The sequence below is a fragment of the Passer montanus genome, unplaced genomic scaffold (assembly GCF_014805655.1).
Source record: "Passer montanus isolate IOZ18808 unplaced genomic scaffold, ASM1480565v1 scaffold21, whole genome shotgun sequence".
NCBI classification, from domain to species: domain Eukaryota; kingdom Metazoa; phylum Chordata; class Aves; order Passeriformes; family Passeridae; genus Passer; species Passer montanus.
Genome location: NW_024366703.1, coordinates 7,988,309 through 8,010,392, shown reverse-complemented (window position 1 = coordinate 8,010,392; position 22,084 = coordinate 7,988,309). Strand labels below are relative to the sequence as shown.

General features: G+C 39.1%; 2 protein-coding genes across 4 annotated transcripts in view; one reads left to right on the top strand and one right to left on the bottom strand.

The window, feature by feature from the left end:
* The window catches only part of CFAP43 (cilia and flagella associated protein 43), a 43,631-nt gene extending 28,158 nt beyond the window's left edge, over positions 1-15,473 (top strand). Inside the window, exons 23-39 of the mRNA XM_039709072.1 lie at positions 281-397; positions 1,012-1,212; positions 2,146-2,352; positions 3,501-3,590; positions 4,330-4,407; positions 5,170-5,295; positions 5,842-5,961; positions 6,040-6,147; positions 7,375-7,461; positions 7,757-7,845; positions 8,215-8,416; positions 9,193-9,305; positions 9,773-9,929; positions 10,777-10,941; positions 12,892-12,972; positions 13,866-14,019; positions 14,653-15,473. Coding sequence (XP_039565006.1) covers positions 281-397; positions 1,012-1,212; positions 2,146-2,352; positions 3,501-3,590; positions 4,330-4,407; positions 5,170-5,295; positions 5,842-5,961; positions 6,040-6,147; positions 7,375-7,461; positions 7,757-7,845; positions 8,215-8,416; positions 9,193-9,305; positions 9,773-9,929; positions 10,777-10,941; positions 12,892-12,972; positions 13,866-14,019; positions 14,653-14,810 — 2,253 coding nt within the window. The 3' untranslated portion in view covers positions 14,811-15,473. The remainder of the gene's footprint in view (positions 1-280; positions 398-1,011; positions 1,213-2,145; positions 2,353-3,500; positions 3,591-4,329; positions 4,408-5,169; positions 5,296-5,841; positions 5,962-6,039; positions 6,148-7,374; positions 7,462-7,756; positions 7,846-8,214; positions 8,417-9,192; positions 9,306-9,772; positions 9,930-10,776; positions 10,942-12,891; positions 12,973-13,865; positions 14,020-14,652) is intronic.
* Positions 15,474-16,245: 772 nt separating this feature from the next.
* Positions 16,246-20,880, bottom strand: SFR1 (SWI5 dependent homologous recombination repair protein 1). 3 transcript variants are annotated; one of them, XM_039709334.1, is made up of 6 exons: positions 20,468-20,880; positions 19,689-19,740; positions 18,890-19,008; positions 17,496-17,882; positions 17,040-17,351; positions 16,246-16,939 (listed from the first exon to the last, which is right to left on the bottom strand). In XM_039709334.1, the coding sequence occupies exons 3-5, from the start codon at positions 18,983-18,985 to the stop codon at positions 17,160-17,162; spliced, it is 675 nt and encodes a 224-aa protein (XP_039565268.1). In that variant the 5' UTR covers positions 18,986-19,008; positions 19,689-19,740; positions 20,468-20,880; the 3' UTR covers positions 16,246-16,939; positions 17,040-17,159. The 3 variants fall into 3 exon arrangements, with proteins under 3 accessions (XP_039565268.1, XP_039565267.1, XP_039565269.1); XM_039709333.1 differs by lacking the exon at positions 19,689-19,740; XM_039709335.1 differs by lacking the exons at positions 18,890-19,008; positions 19,689-19,740 and adding an exon at positions 18,740-18,846.
* Positions 20,881-22,084: the final 1,204 nt, after the last annotated feature.

Genomic DNA, 22,084 nt, shown 5'->3' with positions numbered 1-22,084 from the left:
ACTGATGCTACTGCATTATCCCAAGGGTACTGAAAGACCAAGTCATTTTACAAAAAAAACCAAACAAACTAGTTCTGGCTTAATTCTGTGGATGAACATAGATAAAGAGACCACACCCGTGGATTATTTTTAAAACTGTATTTAATACATTGTCTGTACTAACTGATCCTCAGTTTTATTCCTGATTTGAAGCAGTCTGTAACTGCTTAGCATTCCAGTATTGAACAAGCATTACAAAGAACTTCTTACTTTGGTTTTTTTTTATTTTAAATTTGAGCAGTGCTTCCATATGGATTGTGAAGTGTGGAATTATCCACTGAAGGAACGTAGTAAAGAAGAGATGGAAACTTTGAAGAAAGTTCTCCAGTTAAAGCAGACTGAGACAGCTGATCTTCAGGTACAGATTGTGATCTTCTGAGCTGGCATCTTATCACTTCTTTATCTAGTTACTTTCATAAGGCCCATTTTCTTGCTGTAGAAGTTGGCCAAAAAAAATTAAAAACATAAATAAAGGTGAAATGTTGTTAAAAAATATATTAGTCTTAAATCATCACAGAATAGCTGAGGTTAGAAGAACCCTTTGGAAGTTATCTAGTCCAACATTCCTGGAGCATTTACTCAGGGCTGTGTCCAGTGAGGCCTGGAGTATCTCCATGGTGAAAGAATTCATAAGCTCTCTGTGCTACCTTTTCTCATGTTTCACAACTCTCACAGGAAAAAGAATCCCCCAAGCCTTCTCCTTCCTGAAGGTAAACAATTCCAGTTCTTTCAGTCTGTCCACACATATAAAATGTTTAAAATCTCTACTGATATTAGTGCCCTATCCCTGGACTTACTTCAGTATTCCCAGTGTTGTACTGGGGACCCTACAATATTCCAAATGTGATCATTTCAACCTGTATTATTTTGATCACTGAGTTAATTGAAGAATACAACCTCTAGAATTTTCTTCATTGTGTGCCACTGGATCTTGTACAAACTTAACACAGTTGCCATGTTTCTGATCTGCAGGCTCAGAAGAAAAGTCTTGATTCTGAGACTGCTTTATCTGAGGAAGGAGAGAAGGCAGCAGGAGAAGTGACTGATGATGGTGCATCTTTCTGCCTAAATGGAAGCCTGAGCTCTCAGTATGGTGGGGACACATCTATCCTATACCACCAATGTGACTTGCACACAAAGGAGCAGAAACTCAATCAGATAATATTATTGAAGGTGATATCTTCTGAAATCTGTCCTACTGCAGTGACACTCTTGTATCTGTTGGTTTTTACACCAGTCACAGCCAGGTAGATTTTAGACATACTGACACTAAACAATGGAGGGTCTCCATTGTTACTCACCAGTCTCTGAGCAACTGAGACAAAAACTGATAAATGCACTTAGTGCTGTGGCTTTTCCAGCTTGGGTGTGGAAGAAAAAGATTTTATGAAATTGGTTATCCAGTTTCAGAGTATCTGTATCCTTTTCATGGTGCATTTTAGTAAATTGACACAGTAAGAGAGACATATGCTTTACCCTCTTTAAAGTTCTGCTTTCCTTTGTTGAGATAAATTCTTTATGCTAAAAGAAGAATTTATCCACTAAGAATACACGCTTTTTTAGACGATTATGAAGTCTGAGGTGTTCTTAAAAAGTCAATTTCCAATGTTTATTTGTTTAATGGGCACACTTTATTTACATGGAAGCATATTGAAACTGCAGATTGCATCTGCATCTTCGCTCTGCCTCCCTGCACCTGTGATTTGCAGTCTGTAGATTTACAGGTCACATGGTTTTTTTCTTTGAAGCTCCTCCTTCTGTCACTTGGAGAGAGCCAAAAAACAAGCAAATAGAGGACACCCTAATTTTTTATCTAGCTTTGGCAGCAGCATGTTTCTTTCAGACTGTTAAATGTCAAATGTGTAGAAGAAAATTAATAAAAATTTCTAGGGAAAAAAAAAAGAAAAAAATAGATCATGTGCCTAAGTCCATTTAACAAACTTGAACTCTATGCTTACGATTTTCACACAAAAGTTTTACCAGTTTATTTCCTTGTCACACACACAAATACACACATTCATGATGCTGATGGCTTGAGAAGTAGTATATAAATACGGATGGATGTGACCTGAACAGGACTTGCTGTTTCTTTTTTTGGGATTCCAGGACGTCATTTACAAAGTGAAAACTGCTTTTAATGAGGAGTTTGACATGGTTGTACAACAAAAGGAGCAGGAGATAGCACGAGTGAAAGAAAGAAACCTGAAGATCCAGGAAATCTTGGAGCAGCTTGACCTTCAAGTGGAACTCTGGGAGCCAGTCCTTACAGATGATGAGATGCCGGAGCGAGCGCTCACCGTTCAGGATTCAGAGGTGTCTGAAAAATGCATCTTTGTATTTGATCCATTCAAACCCAGCTTTCTAATTCTTGTCATTTTGTGTCATTACTGAAACACCTTTAAGCAGATGTGTCTATCGATAAAACCATCTTTTTGTTCCATTTTCTTCCCTCTTGTTTTTAGGGAGAAAATACTTAATAAGTCAATCTGAAATGAAAAATATATACAAACTTAATTTTTTGCTGCTAAAAGTTTTCAAAATGCCCATAAATTATATAGAAGTTCCTTGTTTCTAACATTCAAACCACGCTTTCAGGAATTGCTTCCATAGTTAAGGGTTTCTCTTTTTTCTCTGAGTGCCATTTTGAAACAAAGCAGTTTTAAACTAAAAATCTAAGTATTAGAGCATACTTGGTAATGTACTTATAAATTCAGTTAATTATTTACAAAGAAACACCATATTTCTTATGCAATAAATTCCACTGATCTTATCTGCTCATTTGGTCAATCTTTTCCCATTTTTCTTTGCTCTCTCACCAGTCCATGTTATCCCACTGTAAGAGAAAGCATACACAAAACACAACTAATAGCAACAAAAGTGATGGTGATTTATATTTTAGGATATTTAAATGTAGTTTCTGTTGCTGTCCAAAAGAAGTTTCAACTTGAGGAATATTGTCATACAGCAGACAAACATTGAGAATTTGTATTACACCATTGTCATGGTTTAAGCCCAGTCAGCAACTATGCACCACACAGCTGCTCACTCACTGCCCCTTCTCACCAGAGTGAGGGAAACAATTGGAAGGGTCAAAGTGAGAAAACTCATGGGTTGAGATTAGAACAGTTTCATAACTGAAATAAAATCTAATAATAATGCAAAAATTATAATCGTAATGTAATTAATGCAATTAAAACATAATAATAAATGTAATTAAGAGGAAAATAATGACAAGATAAAGGAATAAAACCCAAGAAAAACAACAGATGCAAATGAAAAACAATTGCTCACCACCAACATAGCAATCCCCAGGCTGTGGGACACCCTGTGCACCAGTGCTTGGAAGACAGTGAACTCCATCCCAGCCAAAACCAGGGCCACCATTTTTCCAAAGGTTCTTAGTGCCTGTGATCACGTTTAGAGAAAAGAACCCTGATACAAACTTCATTTTCTGCCTTCAGATTAAAGCTGAGAAATACATGACTCAAGAGGAGAAAGAGCAGGCAGAGATGCAGGCTAAGCTTGAAAGGGAAAGACGCCTGGCTGCTACGGTAAGTAAAGAAACATCCCTTTGACAGGCCACTGTCTCTGTTTAGGCTTATTTCATTATCACAGCACTGAAACATTCCAGTAATGGAGTATGGCAGAATAAATCTAAACTGGTAGGTATTGATGAGATGTGCCTCTTCCTTCTTATTATTGTTTACAATCAGAACTATGTATGTCAAGTGGGAGAAGAAAAAATAGAGTGTTAGACTCACAGTTTTTAAACATGTGCTATGGGGCAATTTAAAATACCATATCAGGTGGCTGGGAACTGGATACATGTCCAAATTCATGCCACTCCTCAATCAAGATCTTTTTGCTTGATATCTGTTTGTTGATTCAGCAGCTTCTGTTCTCCATGATTCAGACTAGAAGACTGTAGTGCTTTCCTCTGGCTTTAAAATGCATCTGCCAAAAAACTAAGCTGGTTCTGGCTCCAAAACAGATGCACAATTACAATTTCCTTCATCATAGCTTGTCAGTTGGCCAGGAGTAACCCATGCCTGTGTTCTTTCCAAAACTGCCAAAATGGCAGTTTTAGTAAGTTATTTGGCATATGAGTAACTGTTTATCAGAAAAAACTGAAAATCTTCACATGTTCCATAAACATCCCCAAAAACCATCAGTCTGCTTTTACATGCTGAATATTTAGAAGTAAACACTGTTATCATCCCCAAAACTTGCAATTGCTACACTTCCTTCTGTACCTTCAATTTTTTTTGTATTTTTTGTGGTTCTTTCCAGGATGATGAAAGACTGCGTGCTCTTGATGACATGATGGGTGGAGTGCTGGAAATCAGGAGGGAAGACATTTTGAAAATGGTGAGATGTGTTTATGCCATGTCCTTTAGAAAACCTGTGGGCTCTTCTTGCAATGTGAAATTCAACCAGCAAATATCTCCAACCTCAGTGTCCAAAGAAAGCTGGAGAACTGTAGAATTGCATTATGACCAGAGAGACTTCATAAGAAAGCATACACAGAAAAAAACCACAAGATTCTACTGTCTGTGTAGAATTAACTATCAACACCTGTTCCTATTACAGTGGAATACTGTAGAAACATAATCTATTTAATGTACATCTAATATATTCCCATTATAACAACTATATTACTGGGGGAAGGCTGTGATCTTAGAAAAAAACACTGTGTTTCATTAAACTCACCAAATATAGATAGTACAGCAACAGAGGAAAGAAAGGATGTGAAGAGCTGCCACATAAAAAGGGTAGGGCAGACCCAAGCACTCCACTGAAATCAATCTGTTTTGGAAAATTAGGACTCCACATAGAAGTTTACATGAGCATGGAGTTAGGTTTGGGATTCTGAAACAGAAAATTTGGTGTATCTTGTACTGCCAGTAGTATTTGAGTACCAAATCGTTGTATTTTGCAAGATCAATTACAATATTGATACACGGTGCAAGTAACAGACCAAAGCAACAGAATATAAATGTTACTTTGACTCAAGGCTTGTCCCTTACTAAGAAATACCTTTTGTTAAATTTAGTGCATGCTGTAGTTTCTTAGTGTGCTGATGTAGACTCAGTATTGCTTTTTAAGCATATTATTGTTAAATACTTCCAGGATATTCCTCCACCTGTTTTTGTATCCAGACCCGAGGATCTTTGGACTGAAGAAGAAAAGAAAATATTTGAAGAATATGAGAAAAAAGTCAAGGAACTGAATGAAGAAAAAGAAGATTATAGACAGGTAAATTAAAATGAGGAAAAGATGGGTTTGTTCACAGTGCTCATGACCAAAGCTTCCAATCTTTTTCAGAAGCAGCTTCTAAAAATGAATACTAATAAATAGGATAAACTAACAATAAATGATCATCAAAGATCATATGGCATATTAAATAAATCTTTAGATAGAATCAGGCAGTCTCCATTTATAACAGTTACTATGGGCAAAAACTTGTAAAAGTTGTGATATCCTAAGAAGGTAATTTTCCTTCACAAATGTACCAGTATTTCTAAAATGTGTTTTTCAGTTTCATTCCCAGAGTTGCTGATGCCATACCCAAATAATAAAATTATATTTATTCTTCAAAGTTGTATTGGAACAACATAACTTTGTAGCCTGGCAGAACTCTCTTTCCAAACAAGTAATTTCTGTGTCCGTTTGGCTGAATTATACATTTCTATATTGTGCATTCTCCATCATCTCATATATATAGATATATATTGAGAGAGACATAAAAATTACTTGTTCCTCCAGATGTAATATTGCTGCTCTTGTCCTTGCCTTCCCCAGTTTCTGAGAAATGAATGGAACAAAATTGAAGCTTCCATCAAGGAAACAACACAAAAATTTGATGAGATTGTCCGCAAACTCTCTGAAAAGAAACTGAAATCACAGATGGTCATCTACCAGGTATTTCAAAAAAGCATTAATTTTTCATCTGCTCTGTGCAGCAGAAATTTTAACTTTTTTATTACAATCACTTCACAGGAAGAACTCAAAATAATCAATCTCATTTATGCTTTACTGTTGGATGAAGAGTTGGACACCAGAGAAGCTGGACTTCATAAATTCCTTATGAAAAAGAAGAAAGAAAAAGTAAGTTATCATTTGGAATGCTGTAGTTAGGAGTAGTGTAATGTTTACAGTACAATATCATGTGAAGTCTGCTCTTCCCAAACCAAAATCTTGCCATAAAGGACTTTCTGACAATTTACAGAGTCTTTTTCTTTTTTCAATTTGTACTGGTGACATACATTATAAATACCTCTGGTTTTGTTGATAGGTACTCAGCTCAGTTCATCTGGAGTTCTTTGGTAAAACTTCATACATTCAGAAGGGCATGCTGCTATTTGTTTGCTACATATAATACTCTTTTGTACCTGGTATCAAGCTGAAAGAACAGTAGTAGGTCTAGGTTTCAATGCAAGTCTCTTACCGTGTAGTCTGCAGGCTGGTTCTGGGACAATATTATCCCAGATCTTTGGGACAATATTATCCCATTTGCCCACTTTGTCTTCATGGAGCCATTCATGAGTCCTCAGATAATAAATACACTGCTGCCTCCACACGTCAGCTCTCCTGCTCAGCCTGTGCAGAGGTGTGTGTTTGGAGCTGCCAGCAGCCCATTGTGGGCTGCAGGGAGGGATTCCAAACAGGCATCTAAACTCCCACCACTGAATTGGCTGGACTAGTTTTAAAGCCATCTGAGGCCAAGTGTATACCAGCTTACAATTTTCAATTTTTTTTTTCCCCATCATTTTCTAAATGGTCCCATTGGTACAAGTTTTGGTCCATTGAAACCATCAAAAACTGTCACAACAACAAGTTTGTCATACAGCAAAACTGTCTCCCCAGCAGAGTATTAGCATTTAACAGCCCCTTTAAAACATTACTTTAGTATCCTGACACATAGCAGAACTCTGCCATGACAATGGGGAAATTGCATTCTAAAGTTAAGAACTCTCCACTGAACAACATCTGAGATTTTTTGACTGGTCTTACCTGAGATGACAGGAAAGTAAAATCTCTATAGAAAAAAAGGTATCAACATACATAGTTACATTCAATATTTCAAAAGTCTTATAAGCATTTCTTACACAAATTTGTTACATTCTTAAGCAGCAGGTTTGTTTAATTTCACAGCACTTCATCTTCCAGCAGTACCTACAAGTGACCCTGAAGAAGGCACTGTATGGTTACTTAAAATAGCTCACAAGGTTATCTCTAGAAATAAGAAGGTGTGAGCTTCATCACTGTATGTGAATAGCCATTCACTGCTTCTGCTGGCTTTTTCATTCCTGAAATCTCTTGGTTTTACTATAGGTCAAGGGTGCAAGAAAAATCCTGAGTGCAAAACATGGTGTTGAGGCTTGCACAGGCCCCTATAAAGAGGCATTACATGAAGAGGAGGTGAGACTTTTGAAAACACAAGGAGTTTCAGAATTGAAAAATTAATATTGTATCTTCATAATGAGAAGAATGTACTGCTCTGTAAGCAAGAGTTCTGGCCAACTCACTGATCAATGAAATTAGGCAGTAAAGGACAGTGTGTGCATTGAAGAATTTATGAAATAGTGCAGATTCCTGTGATGTTTGGGAGCACTTGGAAAAGCACTGTATCCTGTATTTCTAAGATATGGGCAAGTTGATGCTGTTTTAAAAAATAATATTGTGGTAACAAGAAAGCTTTCTTCCCCACCCCCAGAGCCTGGAACATGATTTTATGAAGCAGTTTGCTCATATACCTGGCAATCTCTTTGAGGAGCTTTTACAACTTTACAAACATCGACCAGAGTAAGATCCCCTCTGATTCCATTGTTTAAATACTAATATTCCTCATTAGTCAAGAATGAGAATACTACTTATTCTAATAGTCTAAATTATATTGCCTGCTTTTTATGGGATAGTAACAATAGCTAATTTCCCATCACACTGAAAATTGCTATTTTAATATACATTTCCTTATTTACTCCACAAAATCTATTTTAAATGCAATCTAAGCAATCATCAGATTCCAAGACAATATTCTTATTTTGTATAGTCTTATCTATTTGCTTTTTGCAAGAGATTGAGAGTATGAAACATTCTTATTTTTTTGTGACCTTCTGCTATGCAACAGAAAATACAAAGCACAATCCTATCTATGCTCTGTGTGTGCTCTAGGACCCCAAATACAGAAACCCTCCTTGACACAGCTAACCCCTATGTGAAGGGATCACCTGAGAATTACCAAGATGCAGTTTCCCGTTTAATGAAAGCCATGGATGAACTGGATAGTCCTGAGCACATGCCTAGTGGATTAGACCAGTCCATGTGGCAACATTTTTGTCTAGCTAGACGAAATAAAATGGAGAATGAAGAGCTGGTATGTAAAATTCTTTATTTTGCCCATATACTTCTTGATATTTTTGAGTCTTAAACTTTAGTGGAGCTGTCACATAGGGTCAAGCTAGTGGTGAAATAACAATGCAGGATACATATACTCCATTGGCCTTTGAAAGTTTGTTCTGGCTACATTCAATTCAGAATAACAGGTGAACCTATTCTCTAGTTCTAGCTATAGTTCTTCAGAGGAAAAATTAGCATATTAATATGGATGGATTTGATCAGAATGATTGTGACCTTGATATGGTTTCATTAAAAATAAAAAACCCATAATTTTCCTTTTCTCTATCCATACCAAAAAAACTATAAGGTATTTGATTCCTATTACTTGTTTAAGTCATCCTCTTTGATTCTACACTTGCACCAATGCATTCCAATACTTTTCTAGACTATAAAGAGCAATTCTTAACAAAAGGTGGTTCTGGAGATATATTTGTTCATTATAAAAGCATGAATGAATAAATCTGAATTATCCAGAGACAGATATACATGAAATTTGACCAAAAGAGAAGCAAATATGATTTCCCTTCACATGAATAAACTATTCATATATGAACAAATAATTTCCTGAGCAGAGTATAAGGATTGTAACCTTTATCTCTCATATGCTTTACTGAGATTCTCAAAATACAGGGCTGCATATTTACATATACAGATGTCTTCTTAAGAACTTGGCTTTTCTGTCCTCGAGGAAGCTTGCCCTGACATACTGATGAAGTTGAAAAGGTTGGGAATGTGACAATGTTGCTTGCCTAGGTGAAATGGAAGGCCCTAGCACTGTCAGAGATGCAGGCCTGTCTCCGGAGAAGAACGGGTGAAAATGACAAGATGAAGTCAGAATTAGAGAACACTTTCCAAGAGCTCACTTGGTAATTTTTGTCTTTTCCTATGTTCAGCTGATCTTTAATACTCCACTAACACAGAACCAAAAGTTACCAACAAAATTATACACCTCTGTTCTCCTGCACTCTTTTATCTAGGTTTCATAAATTCCAAAGTAAATTAATTATACAGGAAAATGTGCCCTGGCTGGAAGTCTCTTCTGTTTTCTTTTCAATGGATATTAAGATTTCATTTCAGTAATAACATTTTCCCCAGAACATTGCTAGTGTATATTAAACTGAATCCAGTGCTTGAAAACTTTAAGTATATATATACCAGAAGTTTCAGATTTTGTAGTCACTTTAGCAGCAAATAGAAGACAGAGTCTGTAAAAGAGTAAGCCTACATGAACATACCACCTACCAGTAATAAATGTAAACACTGAGAATCATGGGAGGATTTATATAATCCTGTTGAAATCACTGAATGCTGTTTTTGTTTTCTGCCATCTTAGGCTGAAGGAGGAGAAGATGAAGCTTCAGCAGAATTTGATTGTCCAGTTTTTGCTAAAACAAGGACAGGTGGAATTGGAAAGTACTCAGATCCCAGAGTACAGTGATGCTGTTCTCATTGATAGGAGTGTTGTTGAGGAACTGAATTGCAGTCTTGCGGTAATTTACATTATCTGGAGGAAATTTAAGCTTTCTAAACAAATGTATTGTCCTTCAGGGGCTCAGCTTTTTCTCCAGTCTGACATCTAGTTTCAATTCATTACAACACACCAGCAGGCTCAATTGTAATCTAGACACTATTAAGCATTCTCTAATGTCTCCTCTCATGATGTAGAGATTGCAGTGCAGACTGCTTTCTTGATGTTTGATCAATACAGTTCAGATCAATGAAATGGTGACAGTCTTTAGACACACCATCACTTACACACACATTGTAACTAGAAAATGCTAATCTCATGGGCACCAGTCCAAAAATTCCCTAGAGGCAAACTTACAGTCATGTTAAGAAGCATTCAAATAGTGGCTCACATTAAATTTAGAAATTAATCATTTTTTATGTAAGGTGAAATTGGTGATGATAGTTAAAACTGTTTTTCATACCCTCATGAAATGTTCTTTTTTTAAGGCATTCTAGCTGTACAAAAATTCTCTTTTACTGCTACTGCACAAAACCTTCAGTAACATCTGCAAAATGCCTTAAACAGAGGAAGCTTGTATTTTGTAGACCTAAAATGCCTTTCCATTCTTATCTAAGATAGATAGAGAGAGGGAGAGGTTAGTTGTCATTTTCTTCATCTATTTCTATGATCTAAGGCTGTGACACAAAGCATGAAAGAGAATGAACTTCCTTAAAAGATAACCATCTGGTGCAAAGTCTGAAAAGAGGCATGCAGTATAGCATGTTTAATTGACTAAAATTATGACTTTGGAAACTTGCCCATCTTGTTGCAAACAATTATTCCATAATCTGTTAAGTGTGTTAATTAAGACTGATCTATTTTTTTAGGCTCAAGGAGAAAAAAAAATTACTGCCATGGTAGAATTTAAGGACTTCTCTAAAGGGATAATACAGCTGGAATGGGAACACAAGAAAATGAAAATGCAGATACAAGATCTGAAAGAGAAGGCTCGGGATATTGTAATCCTACCCATTTCAAAAGATTGCCAGCTAGTGAGTTGCTTTTTCTGATTTATATTTTAACTGCAGAAAATTATGCTGCCTATACCTATAAGAAAGATAGTTTTATATGTATACCTCATCTTTCTCTTATTCCTAGAGAAACATGATTCCTAATAGGTCAACAATTCAGCTTTCAAAGGGAAGTCTTACTCATGAGATTGGGCAGTGATGAAATTCTTTGGGATGTTACAGTGTAAATTAAGGCAGAATTATTTCTAAGTCTTAGTGTTTCAAAATTGATGTTAAATAAGGAATCAGGATTTTGCAGCCACAAGGAACAGATCTCTTAAATCGAGCAGTCCTTTTAAGTGGAAGATCTGAGGCCCCCATCTGGTATCGGCACAGACATTTTTTTAACTTCGCTCTGCTCGGAGCCTGAGCGTTCCCAGGGGAGCCCCCCCGAGTCCCACCCTCTCGCTGCCATTCGCTGGCCCAGCAGCAGAGCAGGGAGTTGTGTGCCATGCCCGGCAGGCAGGAGGGGCAGCGTGTCAGCACCTACCCAGCTTCGAACCAGCCCAGCTGGCAGGCCAGGAGAAAGAGGTAAAGGTTGTGGGACACAGCCAAGGATACCACTGGGAGAAGAAAGGAGGAAGAAGAAAGGCTGTAGGGAAAGCCTGAGGGTATTATGGGATGTAAAAGACTGTAGGGAAATTTTATGGTCATATGGTGATGATGTGGGTGGCATAAAGGTTTGGAGTAAGGGATGTTGAAGGATGGGTAGGTTGGAGATAGGCAGTGGGGACAGCTATAAAGCACAGAGAAAAAGGAAAGTGTTGGACAGCAGTTAAGGATATTGCAGTTCAATCAAAGGATTAGAAGAAAATTTAAAACATATGTTTTGCTTAATCTTTTGTATTGCTGGTCCACAAAATGCTTGTTCTGAATCACAGCCACAGGATTTTCATTACTAACACCAATCACCAAAACAGCTTTCCAAAGAGGTGTTGTGACAGTGCATTGAAAAATTCTTGTGGCATATTTATCACCAGTGTTGCCGTTAGCTCAGTTCATTAAACTGATGAGCAGAGCTCTTGCCCTTCAGAGAGAGTTAAACTGCCCATAGTAAAGGCATTTACCAGTTTAATCAGAATTTGAATGCCCTGAGGGAATTGACATAGGTCACTTTTTGATTAGAAATACGGGGTTAGTAGGAAAGACAAGGTAACAGATACCCCAACAACAGGAATGGAAAGAAAGATGGCTTATAAAAATGTGTGTGAGCAAAGACTTGAGACCATTTGGAATGAGGGCTGTTAATGAAGCAGTGAGTGAAAGAAGTTTAATCCTGTAGGCAAGGAGTCCCTTCTGGGTCTTTCCTGTTTCTCCTCCTCTAACTAGAACATTCCACAGGATTCTGCCTGTCACTATGGTGGGACAGTACTCTGGAAGGATGAATCTACATCTACAGAAACCTAGGTACTGCCTGTAATAGATCCATAAAACATTATGGGGTTTACCATTTGTCCTTTGATAAAGAGGTATTTTAGTAGCAGTGTGCTCAAGGAAATAAATCAATAAATTCTCTGATATGTCAGTTACTATGCAGATAGAATAAAAGAAGTAAGAATTATTAGGAAGCCACTAGACAGAAAATAATAATCTTCCTCTCTAGCCTAAAGACAGACTGTCTTAGGCCTCCAGCTATGTTAGCTTAGATTACAAGCAAAAGCATAGCGTGTGGTTTTTGACAGCCTCAGCATACTTATTTGGCCCTTGTTTCCACTATAAAGAGAAAACATCCTTTTTAACAGCTGCACAGTCTAGTACTGACACAGCATCCAAGCATATCCTTACAAGGTCCATTTATGATCACTAGTGAGCTTTACCACTGCAGAATTCCAGTGTTTTGAGTTTCACATAGTGTGATTTTCTTCATAGAAGAGTGGAATTGTTAAGAATGAACAGGCATGTGGTAATTTCTTTCTGGTTTTATTTCTTCAGTTCCTAACTGTGCATAACTATGAGACCCACATTGCTCAGCACCTAGCAGGGATGGAGCAGAGCCTTGGTGTCATGGATAAGGTAAATCCAAGGGAACCACCACATCTCAGAGACACACAGATATATAGATATAAATATAGAAATATAATGTATTTGTCTATCTGCCTTTCAATAGTTTACTCAACTTGAGCTGTGCTGTCTACAGCAGCAGTTCTCAAGTGTTTGGAAGCAGTCATCACACATGGATTGCTGCAGAGATGAAGCCTGTCTACTTGCTCTGTTACTGGAATTAAATACTTTCCTATCCTGAGCATCTGAATGCAGATGTGCTAATCGTTTCTTACACAGCATTGCCTAGAAAAGTCGCTCCTCCATTTCTAATGGAGCATTCTTTTGATCTTCACTGTTTAATGTCTCTCCAGGAGCACCAGCCTGTTCAAAGTATCCCTCCCCTTTGTATTCAAAATAAGAGACACAACAATCTGATTTGCTGGCTACTTCATGTATTTCATCATTCAAATTATGACTGTCCTTTTTTTAAGTGGTTTCACTGGATTTTCTCCAAGTTGTGCTAGTTGGCATCAGCTTCCTCTTTAAGCTTTAGTATTATCTTGTCCCTTTACAGCCCATCCATCAGCATCAGCAGCTTAGAGCATGTCCTTAACTCACTGATTCCATTGACTTCCTTTTCTCCCTTTGCCTTTTAAGTTTTGTCTTTAATATGTCTCTCTTCCTGACCTATACCTCTTTATTCCTTGGCTGTTCCTTAAATTAGAACTCTGTAAACTGAGATACCATGTGTGATAGACGCTTTACAAAGTGAAGCTTACCATGTGCTACTAGTCAAATCAACATACATGAGAGTTTATCAAGGTACAACACAGTGCTTAAAATTATAACTTTTCATCATAAGTTTGTCTAAACAGTTTTTGTATGACCTCATATATTTGCTTTATTCATCCCAAAATGGACAGTTGCACAAGAAGAATGTGAAAAACCATCAGAAAAAAGTCAGAGAGCTGAAGAAGTGCATCTGTCTGAAAGAGCAAGAGAACTACGAGCTCAGCCTGCAGCTGAAGGAAATGCTTGTCTCTGTGTCAGAAAGGATGCACATCTTCGAGGCAGCTGGTGAGTCCAGTGATGCACTTAAGGCACAAGCAAAAACATTCAGAAAATAACTCCAAGGCTGGACAGTGCAGTTCTCCAGCATCAGCTGAGGGGCAAGGAATGCCTGTCTGTTGTGTGTTTGCACAGTGAGCAGAGTCCTTCCTGCCAAAACTAACATGGTTACTGAAGAGTTACCTGGAGACTCTTGTAGCTTTTTAACCAAAGCTAGCTGAATTCCTGGAAATGTTCAATTCAAAATATTACAGTCATTAATAACTTCATTAGGCAACATGCTTTCATTTTTTTCTGAGAGCTGTTCAATGGGCTTCTTTCCACCCTTCCAAGAGAAGAGAAAGTAATGTGGAGCTAAGAATAGTATTCACTATTAGGAAAACTTAAGAGAGATCTTTCCACTAGTGGAAAACAGTTACAGATTGGCAACACACTGGGTACTTGCTGGAAGCTAAAGAAAGCATGCCCAGTGCCTTTTTGGAATATTTTGCTTTATTCAGTACTATAATGGCTCTTAAACCCAACTGTGAGCCTTTTTTAAAATGCTTGCCTGTTTATACAGAAATTGGAATAACCTCAGGACAGGTCCCATATAGACTACACAGTGAGCACAAGCTAACACTGATACTTTGTTTTCTGCAGACACAAGGGATATTTCTGAAGAGATCACAAGGCAGCGTTACCAAGAGATTCTGAAGCAGAAATATCTACGGAACCTTATAAGGGAACAGGAAAAACAGCTTGCAATTCTTCAATCAGAAATTGAGAGTTGGAATCCAAGAACACTAAATATTATTTAAAAATCAGAGATTAATAATAGATTAATAACACCATGGTCTTATCTAAGGGAAAAGACTTTTGACAGCTGATTCTTCCCTCTGAACTTTTCTTTCCACAAATTGTTTCTTCTGCAATTCCTTTAAATAACTTCCATTTGAAAGATGCATGGTTGTCTGATTTGTATTTTTTATACCTGGCCTTAACCCCATTATATTACAGTTGATGAGATTTATTTCTACTGGTGTTATTATGTAAACCATATAGCTCATTACAGAAAACAACCATGTGTGCAACCTGGCCTTGTCCCAAAGGCAGCTGTGCCTCATTGTGGTATAATCACCCACAGCCAGCAGGAACTGTGGCTGCTGCCACGGGCACAATGACAAGAAAACCAGGTTTGGAAGCATCTGGCCTCCTGAAATAGTTGCTGGCATCTCCCATCCCTTTACACTGAGATGCAATGTATTTTCCTGCCAGCTCCTTCCACCACAGAAAAATAAAGAACCTGTGATAAAGTTAACTACTGCTGGAGCCCGATCTACCTTCTTGGGCATTCTCCCTGCTTTTCACTTCCCTGCTCCATGCTCTGTATCAATCCTTCTCCTTTCATAAAGTGACATGGCATCTAAACCCCTTTCATTGTAGCTTCGAGACCTTAGCTTTAAAGTCTGCTATGTCAGTTGTGATCCCTTCACTACTGCTGGAGCCTGATCTACCTTCTTGGGCATTCTCCCTGCTTTTCATTTTCCCACTCCATGGTCTGTGTCAATCCTTCTCCTTTCATAAAGTGACATTGTAGCTTTGAGACCTTAGCTTAAAATTCTACTATGTCAGTTGTGATCCTGTACATCTTTTTTTGCTTTGCCATCTCTAAGTGGGATTTGTAAGGATTCTAATTACATCTCACTTACTACAAGACCTTTTGTCTTTCTGCTGAAACTGCCCTAGAAGCAGCATCATTCCAACCTTGGGGAAGATAACTGGCCCCTGCACCAGGCACCATCATCTTTTTGCACATGCCCAAAAAGGCAGAGGAATAGTGCTTTAATACTCAAAATGTGATTTGCAATAAAGGCTGTTCTGCATTAATTCTCTCCGGACAGCAAGAGTCAGTATGCTCAAGAGCAAGTTGTAGGTACAGGCTGAAGTCTAATGAGCCTTACCAATGGTTAAAAGGTTCTGTATGATCTTTGATTTTCTTTCTCTTGAGCTAAGAAATTACTCCCTTATTAAGGACACAGGATATAGCACCTGCAAACAAAAGAGGGAGGGTATAACCAATAAGAAAACAAGATTCCTAACAGGGAGAGTTGTATAGTCATTAAGATTTATGTATTGTTACACTTGAGAAGCAGTGATTTTAGGGAAAATAAAAAACAAAAGGTACCATGATGAGAAAATAAGCAATTTCAAGTTAAATAAAAACAACTTTCAAAAAAGGCATTTGTTGGAGAATAAATGAAATTGTAAAGATTTATTCAGCTTTATGATGCTGTGTTTGAAGCAATCCCATTAAACAAGGCCTTGTTTTTCTTATTTATTTGAAGAGAGAAAACACCTTGGCTCTCAGATATAGTAGAATAGAAAGTTGGTTTCAATTTTCTTGCCTTCCCTTCTATTACCTCAGGCTGTAGCAGAATGCTTATGAGACAGCAGCTCTGAAGAGACTGTCTGCACCAGGACCTGAAAGCAACTGCATTATGACACATTTCCCTCAGTAGGAGCTAAAGCTAGTGAAAACATCTTATCTCAGCTCTGGAATATTACCATAATGAAAATTAGTTATCTTCACTTAACTCACAAACTGCTATCATTAGCCTTCACTGGCTGACTGGCACCAGGAAGACATGTGTAAAATGAGTGTATCTATAAACAAACTGAACTCTTCCCCATCTGAACATAAACAGAATTGACAATTTGAGTTATTTCCATACAAGTAACCATGCAGACACTAATAAAAAAATTGACTGCTTTCTACCCATAAAACAATGACTTCATTTTATTTTTATTAAATAAAAATTCACTGACCAAGTCCTTAAGCCAGATTCTCCAAAACATCACCAGTTTGATTTTTTTTCCATTAAGTAATGTCTTTTACAGTGCCTACTGTATGTATGCACACAGCTTCACAAGTATGTCTGGAGAAAACCTCCTAACACCAAAGCATAAAGTCCGATCACCAGTTTGATTTTTTTTCCATTAAGTAATGTCTTTTACAGTGCCTACTGTATGTATGCACACAGCTTCACCTCCTAACACCAAAGCATAAAGTCCATTGTCTGACCAACACTTCTGACACAATCAGAATTTATTCAGAATTTATTGTCTACTCTTCTGTCTGTGCAAAGAAAGCTCTCTGCAGCTGTAGGTTATGCATCTACAAAATCTTCTTCTGTTCTGCTGTAGTGCAGTAACTGGTCTTCTAACCCAAAAGTGTCGATGAGCTGAGTGAGACTCACTTTGCTGCCATCTGCAGAAAAGGCCGACTGCAGCTCATACAGCATCAGCTGGGTGCTGCTCCTCCACTTCACTATCAAAGCCTGCAGCTCAGACAGGTTGTTCTGAAATTGGGACAAACAAAAAAAAGTCATCATCTGCTGACATAATGGGGGTTTTAAGACCCTGCAGATATTCTTATAAAATGCCTTAACTGAGACAATACACAAGCACCACAGTAAAGAACCAGTGAGTAAGTATTGCCTCACCTTGGATCGATACATCTTCACCATTTTGAGCCTACGAAGCAGCTCTTCCTTCTCTTGCACTTGTTTCTCCAGCTTTACTTTCTCTTCAAGGGACTGCTGCTGACCAAGATCAACCTGCAGCACATCCGAATTCTGTGCTGATCCACTGGGATCACTCTCCTGTGAGGGACTTTTGAAACATGTATGTTCAGTGCCATTTCCTTCCAGGTTTCCAGCACCATCTTGTAACCTGGAGCAGTCTGTCCGTGTCTCTGGCAAGCACCCTGTGGCAGCACCAGCAGTGTCTTTTTCTTCAGAATCTATTTTGAGCCGCTTTGCCACTGTAAAACTGGCATTAAATGAACGCCTTGTTTTCCTTAATCTCTCCCTCAGAGCTGCACTCATTTGCTAAAAAATAAAATTAATAAACCCAGGTGGTCAGAATATTCTTAATTTTTTATCAAATAACTGTTTACCAATCGTTATTATTTACACAGAATGTGTAATATATTTAACTATCATTGAAAGCCAGACTTCCTCATTCTCTGTATAGCCTTCAAAAACTTGAACAAAGTCAACTTCTTCCTCTCACTTGTACTTGCACACACAGCTGCAAGATATGGAAAGGTGTGGCTTCACATTTTCTTGGACAAAATCCTGTATTCTATTGAGGCAAACTTACTCATTTGGTGTTCATGTAAAAAAAATGGCATATTTCAACTTGGCTCATTTTATTCTATCAATTTCCCCCTAGTTTAATGGAGGTAAGGTTTAATGGAGGTATGTTCTTTGAGATAATTCACAACCATCTAAAAAGACTTTTTGTTCTTCAGAATAACTATTTTTTATAATCTGTGTCAAACATTTTTATTTATAGAAATGCACTAATACAGGAGTGAGGGATTAGTTATGGAATACTTTCAAACCAGGCCTGTCCTGCAGAGATCTGGATGCTGAGTGTGACAGTATCACCATTTCATATCCCAGGGTAAGACCAAAGCAGAGCTCAGCACTATGGACAATATACAAACTGAAAGCATTGTACTTTGTTCCACTGCAGAGAGAAGTCACAGAAAATCATCCTGCATGCACAGCAACCCAGAAAACTAGGATTTGAGAAAACTGAAGATGACAGGTTAAAACAAAGAAGAAAAAAAAAATCCACCACACACCCTACAGAGTATTTAAGTTTATTAGTATGACATTGGGTTACATTGCTCCATCACTTTATATTCACAGCAAAGTACCCCAGGCACATTCCCTACCTGCACAGCCTCCTAGCTAGAGGTGTAAGATGCCTGTCTCCAGCCTTCCAGCAAGCACTGTCTCAGTGACTTCTGACTCCTTGATGATTTCACCAGCAATTTTGTTACTGTGAACAATGATATTATTGGAAAAGTAGGAAGTTTTCATACCTGTTTCCCTGAACTAGTCCCCTGTGCAGGTGGTGCCCCAGAATCCTTTGGAGTGTTGCACAAGGATGGCAATTTATCCAGCACTGACTCTTCCATCTCGAGATGAACAGCTGTCTCTGCTAAATGACACAATGAATTATGGTGTCATTGTCACCTGATTGTAAGGAGCCCTTGGCTGCAGAAATGAGTAAAAAGCTCTAATATGAAATTCTAAGGCTTATTTTCTAATTGGCATGTTGAAAAAGGACATCTGCATAAGTTACACAACTGTTTCATGTGCTAAGTAGCATCTTGCTTTGTGAACAGCTTTTCTTTGAGAGGATGCATGACACTACTAACTGCCATAAAGTCTTCTATCATCCATTTTATATATTTTACATAAACTTTATATAACATATATTTAATTATATAAAATATATTTAATTTATAGAAATTTTATCCATTTTATATATTATTTTTCCCCTAAAGCTCTGTGGAGCCAGGAAGGTTTTTGTTGTCGACAAATATAAACAATCTTTTTTACAGAACAATATAATTGGATATCCTGGTCTCTGAAAACAATCCAGTCTCATTTGATCCTTCTGGGGGTGCTGCTTTAAAAAGTAATTACTCACACAGGTGGAAGTTTTGATTAACAGATAACATCCCAAGCTCACTCAGAAAGGCACCTTAATTAAAATGGTTAAGTCACACCTCCCAGCATGAGCCAACTTCAAATCGATTTGGCAATGTTTAATTTCATTTAGCAATTGATGACCAGAATGCAGCTGGAAAAATCAACAGCTACACTTCCACTCACCTGCAAATTGCAATTACGGGCTTTGAAACAGAAGCCTCTCAAGAATAAAATCCTGCAAACCAAAACCAGGCAACACAGGGCTGGCACAAGGGGCTTCCTCTTCACAGATGAAAGCTGCCAAAGCTTCAGTAAGCCAGAGCCTTAACAGCCCAGCAACCCTGGTCTTCCTGGCTTGATACCAAAGCATGGAGGTCCTCATTTATCTTAGAAGTCAACATCCTCACACAGCTGTTCAAAACTGAACATATGGTACTCTATTAAAGAAACCCAGACCTTAGTAAGGAGTCTAGTTAATTGGGTATTTTAGCAATCTATCAATTAAACAGGAAGCCCACAGCATCCATTAAATATAATTGAAGCTTAATATTATTATTTCTTGTTGTAAGCAAGAGCCTAGAAAAAGCAACATCATTCTTATGCATACTGTATATCACAAATATATAGTAAGTCTTCCCAAGGAGCAAAATAATTTTAAGTCTAAGAGATAGCTTTAAAAAACCCAAGCAATCTTACGATTCTCTGCCTTTACTTTCTAATGCAAATTTGTTTTTAAATAACCATAACAAATAGTTTTTCCACTGGTTTGCTAATGCTGTTACTTGGCAGCATATTCACACAGATCTCCTGCACTCTTAAAATCCTTCTGCTGTATCTTCGACTAAGAATCCTTGGCATTCTCAACCAGCAATGCTGTTCACCGCACAAAAAAAAATCTGTCCAGCAAGTAAAGAGAATTTGAATGAGAAGGGGAAAAGACAACTTTGCTTTTCAGTACTTACTTGACTTCTGCACTTTGAGTACGTCTGTAACTACGTCCTCAGTTTTCCTGCTTATAGCTACGTTATATAAAGGCACTCACTCCTTTTACTGTCTCAACAACAAAAGGCTCTATTAACGCTAAATACTTTTAACACAACACTATTAACACTGAAACTTTTGCCTTGCTAGTTCTCCACCCGCAGAGAAGCAGGATGAATGCTGGGCAGCCATAAGCACAGCCACAGACCCGTGGAGCTCGTTCTGAGGTGCTACACCCCAACAACGCAGCCACAGCGCCGACGTGCAGGGCTGAGTAGCGAAGGGAGTCCCCCTGGGGAGCACAAACCCCCCGGGACCGGGGCGAGGAAGGAAAGCACCGGCGGAGCCGCCCTTCCGTGCCGCGCTCCCCTCAGCGCTTCAAGCTCCCGCTGCCCGCCAGGGGCGGCTCTGCGCCTGCGCAACGCGCCTGCCCGGGCGGCGCGAGCTGTTCGCGCCTGCGCGCAGGGGGAGGCGCTGTGGGGCTGAGGGGCGGGGGCGGAGCCTGAGGGAGGTCCCGATCCCGATCCCGATCCCCATCCCCATCCCCGAGTGGGAAACACGGAGCATCCCCGGGTACCTCGTAGTCTTCCCTGTTGTATCCGGGCATGCCAGGCGGTGCTGTGTCTCTAGGCCAGCGTGGGGCCGCCACCCCATGGCTGGGGTCTGGGCCGAGGCCAGGTGCCACCTCACAGGATCAGTTAGGCTGAAAAGTTCTTTAAAATCATTGAATCCAGCCTGTGACCCAGCAACACCATGTCAACTAGACCATGACACTAAATACCACGTTCAGTCTTAAACACTTCAGGGGTGGTCGTGACTCCAGGAGCTCCCTGGGCAGTCTGCTCCAATTCCACTCACTGTTTACATGAAGAAATTTTTCCTAGTGACCAACCTAAACCTTCCCTGGCCTAGCTGAAGAGGATAAGACAATGTCCCTGCAAGTGTCACTGGGGCAGGGAGGAGGGTTCTGCCTCAGCATGGAGCACTCCCACCATGGGTAGCACAGCAGGCCCTTTATCACAGCCAAGGCAGCCACAGCTCTCCAACTCAAGCTGCAAAAGGCTTTATCTGAGGAACTGTCCCCTCACATAAGGGGAAAAAGTGTAACTGAGGGACTCTGGGAGATTTGTGACCTGAGCAGCACTGTCATGCTTATGGGAAAGAAGAGAAAATGAAGAAATCTGACTGGAGAAACAGGGAGATGGTGACTGTGACAAGGAGCAATCCCAGCTGGGGCTGCACTGTGCAGTTCAGGATTAGAGAGTTCCCTGACGCTCAAAGGCACTGCCGAAGCAAGAGTGATCTTCCTGTCTCTATCTGCACCTGGCTTCCCCATGTGGATTTACTTTTCTCAAAACTGATTTGTACAAAACGTTTTTCAGCTGTAACTGTCAGGACCAACAGAATGAGCTGAGGAAGCCATGGCAACAACAGCTCCCAATCCTTAGGGGTGATTTCCAGGGCTCCTCCAGCACTGCCCACAGCCAAAGGGCTCCAAGCTGTGCATCCATGCCTCACGCAGCTGTGCTGAGAGCTGCACGGGGGGTACAGGCACCCACATGCTCTCGCTGGATCATGCCCTTAGCTTGTGTGTCAGG